General features: G+C 32.8%; 1 protein-coding gene across 2 annotated transcripts; it reads left to right on the top strand.

Annotated features, from left to right (window-relative positions):
- The first annotated feature begins 157 nt into the window (after nucleotides 1–157).
- Nucleotides 158–7388, top strand: Su(dx) (Suppressor of deltex). 2 transcript variants are annotated; one of them, XM_076791305.1, is made up of 12 exons: nucleotides 158–344; nucleotides 821–925; nucleotides 1156–1593; nucleotides 1702–2761; nucleotides 2890–3121; nucleotides 3235–3545; nucleotides 4096–4338; nucleotides 4409–4568; nucleotides 4648–4922; nucleotides 5189–5414; nucleotides 5495–5591; nucleotides 5675–7388. In XM_076791305.1, exons 2-12 carry the CDS (start codon nucleotides 868–870, stop codon nucleotides 5845–5847), a joined length of 3273 nt encoding a protein of 1090 aa, XP_076647420.1. In that variant the 5' UTR covers nucleotides 158–344; nucleotides 821–867; the 3' UTR covers nucleotides 5848–7388. The 2 variants fall into 2 exon arrangements, with proteins under 2 accessions (XP_076647420.1, XP_076647421.1); XM_076791306.1 differs by having other exon boundaries at nucleotides 809–925.
- Nucleotides 7389–10289: the final 2901 nt, after the last annotated feature.

Genomic DNA, 10289 nt, shown 5'->3' with positions numbered 1-10289 from the left:
CGCGCAGAACAATAAGCACGTGCACGTGGCGCTATGATCTGCGCCACGGAACATTCTGCCATAGATAGGAATGCCGTTTTTTAAAGTGTCTCCCCGAGAGACAGAAGTGGGATGGACTAGAATATATTGTGTTCAGAGGTGTATCTAGTTTGTCTAGTGATTTGCATATTACGAGATTTCTACCTTTGACGTATGAAAAGATGGTGACCTACTGATAAAGAAGTTTTGCGAAAACGAAAATCGTAGTTGCTGAAGAATTTTTTTAAGTAAATTATTGATAGTGCAAGGAACGGGCAATGCATTGGAGTTGGACACACTTGAAACAATCTATTTCAGTTATACCCGTATGTATTGTACTTTACACCCTCGTCACTTGTGTCTATTACGGTACTCAATTATTGAAAAATGTTAATCATTCTAACGATTTTTTAAAATTCTAATATTGTTAATTTTGTCAAACAATCTATTTTGACATGTATTCTGTCGCGTGATATTATGTGTATTTACCATTAATTATATAATGCTGATTTTCTAAAACAACTTCCTATTTCTGTTTACTTTTACAAGTGAACATCTTTGAGACAATTTTCGCATTTTTGAAGTCTAGACAATAGTGTAATCGAGTTGACATATTTCGTGGGCGAATCAAGTGATGGTGCTTTTCCTCTGCCAATGTAGAATGTTTATCAATACTTTGTAGTAATTTTCTAATCTTATCTGATGTTGTTACTTTCATTTTGTTTTTGTATTTGCGATATAGACGTAATTACGTATATTTATGCATATTAATAGTTGTGTTCATAAACAGTACACATTTTAGGTAAAAAAATTATGAATTCACCTAAATTATTTTACTAAATTTTCACAATGTCCCATTGTGAAGAAGAAGTGGCATCATCTGGTTTTCACCAATTAAGTATTACAAGTAAGTCGTAATATATATATATTTGTAAAAAATATAATTAAAGGGATCGTATATCATGCCTTTATGTTTTACATGATCATATATTTTTAATCAAATCCAAGTTTTCGTATAAGTTGTTGAATTATTATACATTCTTTATATTTTTAATAACTTTATTTTGATGATGTTTAATATTTTTATGGAAAATGATGATTTTTATTAATTATTGATAAAATTTTATTTTATTCTAGTTGAGGGTGCTATATTAAAAAGTTCAACATTCTTGAAACCAAATCCATACATAGAATTTTCTGTTGACGATAAGAGTCCTAGAAAAACAGAAGTTTCAAAGTCCACGTATCAACCAAAATGGAACGAAGAATTTACGATACTTGTAACTCCATATTCTCAATTACATTTTCGTCTCTTAGATCATAGCACATTTCGTAAAGATACATTAATAGGAGAGAAGAAAATAAATCTTTCTGAAGTGTTATCCCACTATAATGGAAAATTAGAAAATATGGAAGTAACGTTTGATTTAATGAGTGAAAATAAACATGATTCACAATTGTGCAAAGTTGGAGAATTAATTACAGTATTCGATGGGTTAAGAATTAATATGCCAAATGTATCATCATTAAGTATAAATGAGTCACCATGTCAGACACAATGCACACCAACTGATGGTAAGAATTCCTTACTTATTAGAAATACAATACTAGGAATAAAATGGTATTAAACTTGCAGTCAATTGTCAAATGTTTTTTGTTCAAATATAAATAACTATATTCTAGGTGTTATAAATAATGATACTGCTAGTAATCGCAGTATTCTTAACGGAGGTGTCCGTGCTCGCATGAGATTACAAGGAGTTGAAAATGTTCCATCGTCTGCTTTTCGTGGATTAACAAATACTTATCACAATTCTAATTATAATGTTGGAAATGATCAGCCTAGTGTTGATAAGAATAGTGAACAAGTTGAACATGTAGCATCAAATTCTTTATCAAATGGACACGTAATATCACCTATGGACAAGTCTGTTGTCTCATTACCAGGACGTCATGCAATGTCTTTGTCGGAAGGACGTCAAGTATCTCGAATAGAACACACACCTATGCCTGGGACAGTAGATGGAAGAGTTGGTATGTGTGCAGATCAATTCTCAAAACTTTGTGTCTCGGAAGCTCGTAATGTTTCTCAAGGAGAACAATCCACGTTATCTGGAACACTTGGAATATGCAGATCAGATCAATTATCGATTGGAAAAACTAATGTCGATATGCGTTCACATAATAGAACAGACCAACCTGCATCTAGTGGACGCAACTCTCGAACAGAACAATTATTAACTACTCCTTTGTCGGATAGTTTTGGAAATACGAGATCTGATCAGCTTCCTACTCCTACAGTAGATGGTTGTGCGATTTCTAGAACAGATCAACCTACAACATCTACCGCAATGGATAATCAAGGAATTTCTCAAACGGATCAGTCTACAGTATTTACGTTACCAGAAGGATCTTGTACATCTCATTCAGAACAGTCTTCAGGATTTCACATGGCAGACAGTCGCAGAATGCCACGTACAGACCAGTCTGCGTTACCTATTCTACCCGTGGCAGAAAGACGCAGAGCTGTACGACCCAAACAGTCAACAACATCGACTACTCCTTCAAATCCTTTAGTAGTACAACGTGTAGCTTCGTTGACAGCACAAACTGCCATTGCACGTGGTCAGTCGCCTGCTCAGTCTGGGTCATCGATAATACTTGCTGAAGTTGAACCTACGAATCATTCAGAAGAACCTTTACCTCCTGGTTGGGAAATGAGATACGACATATATGGAAGAAGGTTGTATCATTGTATTAAAAAATTCTATAAGAATCACTTATCATTGAGTGTGAATGATTCATTCAAAGTTTTAAATTTTGAAAAAATATGTAATAGCCTTTTTCTCTGTTTAATGTACTTTTAATTAGGTATTATGTTGACCATAATACACGAAGTACTTCTTGGGAAAGACCGCAACCTTTGCCATTAGGATGGGAAGTGCGTAGAGATCCAAGAGGCAGAATTTATTATGTGGATCATAATACGAGAAGTACAACATGGCAGAGACCAAATACTGAGAGATTACAACATTTCCAACATTGGCAAGGTGAAAGGCAACATGTGGTTCAACAAGGTAACCAGCGGTTCCTTTATCCTCAAGTAAGTAATAACAATACATTATATGATATATTGAAAATTAGTTTACCACACCTTGTATATCGAAAATCATGATAGGATCTGGAAATGCGAAGTTAATTTTGATTCATATATAGGCTCATGGAAATCAAGCAGCTGTGGTAGGACCTTCAATGTCTACGGTTGATGATGATGATGCTCTGGGGCCGTTACCCGCAGGATGGGAAAGACGTAAACAACCAGAAGGAAGAGTTTATTATGTGAATCATAAAAATCGTACTACTCAGTGGGAAGATCCTAGAACTCAAGGCCAAGAAACTGGAATTGATGAACCGCCATTACCAGATGGATGGGAAATACGATTAACTGAAGATGGAGTTCGATATTTTGTAGATCATAATACAAGAACAACTACATTCCAAGATCCAAGACCCGGTGCACCAAAAGGGTTAGTCCACTTTTATATCAATGCAGCTGTAACTATTAGGTTGTTGCATACGAAATGTCCAATTTTAGAATGCAAATGTTACAAAGTGTTTTGATTGAGAAATACTATTATAGTCTATAGGTTTGTTATATATCACTTTGAGGTAGAATGCTGATCCTTAAGATCCTATCCTCAATTTTAATTTAGACATCTAATTTTATTTTTAAATCAATTCTGTGTCACTGTCAATTAATGCGACTATTTCTTTCTATAAGAATGGAAAAACAACATATTGACGATAGTATTATATGATATTTAGTAAAAATGTGGTGATTATTCAACGCACTCTTCGTTGTTACTATAAAAAAATAGAAAATGGAGACGACAGTCTTGTAATTCACTGACAGAATACGTTCACTACAATGGTGCTTACTTTGACCAAGAAGTTAATTTAGAAAAAAGTAGGGGTTGGTTAACGTTACTGTTAATAATTGGATATTTCATATACCACAAACCTAATATTTTTTCTTCGTTATTTAATGATTACATATATTATTATGATATTATTTAGTGGAAAAGGTACTTACCGTGTGCCAAGAGCATATGAAAGATCATTTAAATGGAAGTTACAACAATTCCGTTACTTGTGTCAAACCAATGCTGTGGCAAACCACATTAAAATTAATGTTAATCGACAAACATTGTTTGAAGATTCTTATCATCAAATAATGAATGCAGAAGCTTTTGTATTGAGACGCAGATTATATATAATATTTAAAGGAGAGGAAGGACTAGATTATGGAGGTGTATCCAGGTAAGAGTTTGTATACTAATGCTATAATAGTGTTCTAATCAAAATTATAAGTTATAAATCTTTGTTACAGAGAATGGTTTTTCTTGTTAAGCCATGAAGTGTTAAATCCGATGTACTGTCTATTCGAATATGCCAATAAAAGTAATTACAGCTTGCAAATTAATCCAGCATCTTATGTCAATCCTGACCACTTGCAGTACTTTAAATTTATTGGAAGGTTTATAGCAATGGTATTCTATAAATGATATTTATTGTTGAAAGCACTATATTCAGTTTTACATACATTTAATAAAAGATATATTCTTACAGGCACTTTATCATGGGCGATTTATCTATAGCGGTTTCACTATGCCATTTTATAAACGTATGTTAAATAAAAAATTAGTCATGAAAGATATAGAATCTATTGATCCAGAATTCTACAAATCTCTTGTGTGGATAAAAGAAAATAATATTGACGAATGTGGTCTAGAATTGTACTATAGTGTTGATTTCGAAATTCTCGGTCAAGTCATACATCATGAACTAAAAGAAGGTGGTGATAAAATTAGGGTTGTTGAAGATAATAAGGAAGAATATATCAGGTATTATTATAAAAATTTTATTTATATATGATATACATATATATATATATATAACTAATAAATTTCTGGGTCATCTTCATTTCCACACAAATAGTGCAAACACAAAAGATTGACATACGCCATTACGTAGGCTTGCAAAAAACAGTATTATTTTTTTTCATTTTTTTCTAATCATTAATATTTGCAAGAAAAATGCTGATTAGCAGTAGCGTAAACACCCTGTATATTCGTTATATAATATTTTCAATATTATTTGTTGCTATAAGGTTAATGACAGAGTGGAGAATGACAAGAGGTATAGAGGACCAAACTAAAGCTTTCTTGGAAGGTTTTAACTCAGTTGTACCATTGGAATGGTTGAAATATTTCGATGAGCGGGAATTAGAACTTATGCTCTGTGGAATGCAAGAAATAGATGTGGAAGATTGGCAACGCAACACAATTTACAGACATTATACCCGTAATAGTAAACAAATCTTATGGTTTTGGCAGGTTGGTTTTTACATTTGAATTTTATATCATTGTTAATGTAAATATAAATTCTACTTGTTAATTATATGTTCAATATTCAGTTCGTAACAAGAACGGACAGTGAAAAACGAGCTCGCCTTTTACAATTTGTAACGGGTACTTGCCGAGTACCTGTTGGAGGTTTTGCAGAATTAATGGGTAAGTATTCGGTGCTAACAACTGAATAGAAAGTTTTGTCATTTTATGCTGAACTGAATATCATGTTCATTTTTATTTCATAGGGAGTAACGGGCCTCAAAGATTTTGCATAGAGAAAGTAGGAAAAGATACATGGTTACCAAGATCGCATACGTGCTTCAATAGATTGGATTTGCCACCATATAAGAGCTATGAACAGTTAGTAGAAAAGTTAAATTACGCGATTGAAGAAACAGAAGGTTTTGGTCAAGAATAATTGCAGATATGCTTTATTAAATGTAATACTGGATTATCTACAGAACCGTCAAAACAAATCTAGTGTAATGATGCAAGATTATAATGTTTTGGTTCGTTTTATTCTCAGCAATAATACATAATTTCTAGGTAACATCAACGTAGAATCTACATAAATATGATAAGTGAAATATGTTGGGAACATTATTAACTTTACATAAAATTCTTTTAATAGTTTTAATTGGAATCGTTTTGTTTCAATTTACAATTCTTCGAACAACGCATCACCACTAAAAATTGGGAATATGAAATTCGTAGAAAATATCAATGATTTGTAAATTTATACATATATACGTAGTAAACTATTGATAGAGTAAAATAAAAAATAAAGATGCCAAAATAACTATAACATAATTAAACTCAATTTTTCACTTTTACGACATTTTAATTTCTTAATCTGTGAGCATTATAAATAATTTTTATAAATTTCTACTTTTAAGAAAATTCTTTTTTTAAATTTATGTACATGTCTTATTTTATCGACATATATCTTTGTTAATTTTTATTATTTTCGAATTGAATGTTTATAAAATGTAATGTTTTTAGTGAAAGGAATTTATTGATGCTTTCTACGATGTATTGATATTGCTTAAATATCAAAAGGCTTGAAAATTTCAATAATAAATATTGTACATATTAAACTATTAATGATGTATATTATACTATAAACAAATAACAGTTTCATGTTTCATCCTACGTACTTAGTTACTCAATAGTAATAATTTTTCTGTACATATCGCGTATGATAAACATTCACTTAATTGTCAGTAAATTTTCCACAAAATTTACAAAAGCACTTACATGTATTATTAATGTTCTAAAACGTTATATTGAAATTGCATTCATGTTTGTTATTACAGATTTAATTATATTATAAGATAAAATAAATGTTTTAATAACTTTAACATAAAATTCCTAAATTAATATCTGTGATATCAAACATGTTCAATTTTTAGGATTATAAACATGAAATCTGTTACTTTGTTTATAAACAATTTTAGTGCGTGTACGCGCACGTACATGTACAAATAAGTATTGTAACTAATGTAACAAATAAGTAATGAATTAATATATATGTATGTATACATTTAGCATGCATGCAATATAAAATTGTATATGTGTATACACAAATTAAATACATGGAATGCATACTGCAACTACAACTTAATATTTAAAAGAAATATAAAAGATTTATAATACTATTTAAAACATTAAATAAATTTAGTGATTCGTTTACATGATGTTTAAATACTTATATCATAACTTTATATTGTGTGAATTTTTATTAATTTTTTTTTTCAAAATGAGTGAGGACATATCTTCACAGTATAAACGTTAATTCATTAACTTAAACATTTTATATTATATTTTACGTTATTACTATGGTAATATAACTGTATGCACTGCGTATTATTTACCCTTCTTATTAACAGGTAAGGTATTATTGTTTGTCAAAGATCAAATTTGAAGCCAATAAAAGATTTGAAAATACAAGTCGTCAAATTGCATGTATAATATTTTTATTTTTAACTTAACATTTATGTAAATTGTATCCATTTAAAATCATATATGACAGCTGATATAGATTGTAGGATTCCAAGGAAGCATATCAATCATCCGAAGAATATTCTTCGCGTTTTATTTTTAATTCGAATCGCTCGATAAAAGTCAATAGAATGGAATATCCGACTATATTTATACAATCTTCTCATATATTTATAAAACGCAATTAGTTATCGACTTGATAATCTGGCACGATGCACAGATGTACTTACATAGGGTGTCCAATAATTTTCCGTGCAAACAAGTTCAGTTTGGCTATTTTACTATTGTTTGCTTTTTTTTAATAGTCAAAATAACCAAAGTCGAAACAAATCCAACCAATTATAATATCATGACCTTCGTGTCACCTTGAGTACCAAAAATAAATAGACATAAATATAGTCAAATAATTGGTATGGCAGAAAAGTCGGTAAAGATAATTTATTTCAGCAACTGATCAAAGTTATGTCTATTAAAATTGATATACCGTTAATAACTTTTTAATGTCATTATCGTTTTAAATGGTATCTACTCATTTTTTATATAAATACATAAAATATTTGCCCCCTTAAAATCAGATCATGTTTTCCTTTGACATTTCGCTCGATCGTCAATAATAAGCGAGATGACGGTCAAGTTAGATGAGACATTTTATAGTATAATCACGGATTGGATTCCGTATTTTGTCATTGAATACTCAAACTTTCAGATGAAAGTAAATTTATTTCTTAGAGCAAATATTTTTATTAAATACAATATACGAACGTCCTTGCGAGCAGCAACCCAGTTAGCCAAATGCTGTTTCAAGCAAATTTAGCGCAATGTTTGCACCACACTTTGCGAGTAAAAGACTTGTCAATTTGTTACCAAACCCTGCTTGGAGCAGAATTTGGTCTCCATTTTATATGAATTTGGCACTGTCAACAAATTCCTAGTCAAATTCGGAGACAGATGGATCGCAAATCGAGTGCAATATTTGCAGGCAAAATTCCATGCCAAATTGGAGCCAAATCTTGGCTTCGTTCGGCCCTCGTTATAGAGGGCAGGTCCGTCACACTAAGAGCGAACATAACCTTGTTCGTAAAAAATGTGTTATAAAAAATAAAATATGTCTATACTCTATAAATGTCTATATATGTCTATAAATGTATTATACTCCGATTTTGCCCGATATTTACTTTCAGAATAAGGTTAGGTTCCTTCTTAGTGCGACCGACCTGCCCTCTATAACGAAGCCGAACGAAGCCAAGGTTTGGCTTCAATTTGGCATGGGATTTTGGCTGCAGACTTTGCACTCAAATACCGAGCCTAATGCGGAAACATATGGATGGGAATTTGGAGAGAAATTTTGGTGCCAAATTCAAAGTAAATTGTTTACTGGGGAGCATAACATTTTTGTCGCTTTGTGTTTCACGAAAAAACATTCGACACAAAAGAATGAACCGCAACTTTCACATTTGTATGCAGTCTGTTTGCATTTCTTCATCGCATATTCTCTCCCATGCTTTGCTTTCATATTTTCATAGCAAACTGTGCACCTTCTTCTCGCCGAGATGCTTTTCTTCAAGGAACATTTTTGTTCCGTTTCTAACCGCGCGTTTTCTTCTTGCTTGTGAACTTTCCCATCGAACGGATCTCTGGTTACCTCTTCTTTGAACTTTGCGATCGTTATTTCGTTTTTCGTTACAGCTTTGTAAAGAACGTGCGCATTGGTCATTGTAGTTTCAGTAATCAGCTCGACCGCTAATTTACGATACCATTTTACTCCTCTGCGCAACGCGCTCGAATAGGAGTTTATTTGATCGGAAAGATCAATAAATGCTTTACAATTATTGTAGTCAACGACTGCCTCAGGTTTCTCGACGTTCCTCCCGTTTTCAGCTTGAACTTGAACTGTCTTATCAGTGTGGCACGTGCTAAGCATCAAAACGTCCCGTTTGTCATTCCATTTCAGTATAACCACTCCTGAGTTGCTTTCTCGCGCGATCATCTCATTTCTCTTCAATTTTGCTTTCACAACGTTGCGGGGGTTTAATTTTCTATTGGACCCAAGATGGCCGACCAAGTGTGTTGACCTCTCCAATAGTTGATGAGCTAAATGAACACTGGTATAGAAATGATCAGTGTATACTATTCTACCCGAGTCCAAAATATGTTCTACCAACGTCATGGCAATTGTTGATGACGTTCGAATTCCTTCTTCCGCAAAATTCCTTCCGCAGTAGATCTTCAGATTGAACGTGTAGCCATCTGCTGCGTGTAATTTGTACAGTTTGATCAGGAATTTGTGCTTTTTATTCTCGACGTCTTGCTCGAAAGAAAGGCGGTCACAAAAGGGTACCAAAGTCTCGTCGATGCACACCTCTTTGTACGGAACAATGGCAGTTTGAAATCTTTCTAGCAAGCGATCGATTAGCGGTTGAATCTTGAAAAGGTGATCGCTTTTCAGGCATTTCTGGTTGTCGGAAAAATGCCATGTGCGTAGTATTAATTCGAACCGGTTTCTTGGCATTAGTTTCTTCACCTCATTGGCGTAAAGTATATTCTTCGACCAATAATCCGTGAGTCGCGGTTTTCTGTCCAAGCCCGTCCAAAGTATGATACCCAGGAAAGTCGCGAGTTCATCAGCTGTTACAGGCTTTCATTTTTTGAACGTAGAGTGCCGGGAAATGTTCGCATTTCCTGACATTTGTTGAGCGTATCTATTCGTCTCGATTACGATATATTCGATAATTTCGTCGGTGAGGAAATATTTGAAGAAATCATAAGGCTTCTTTCGTGCCAACGAATCTGCGATCATCGGCGGAACGCCGGAATTTGCTAACTTGAAATCGAACACCTTTAGGTGCCGTCCTGTTACAG

This window comes from Halictus rubicundus, chromosome 7 (assembly GCF_050948215.1).
Source record: "Halictus rubicundus isolate RS-2024b chromosome 7, iyHalRubi1_principal, whole genome shotgun sequence".
Lineage (NCBI taxonomy): Eukaryota > Metazoa > Arthropoda > Insecta > Hymenoptera > Halictidae > Halictus > Halictus rubicundus.
The sequence above is the reverse complement of the archived record's forward strand: the minus strand, read 5'-3'. Positions and strand labels throughout refer to the sequence as shown.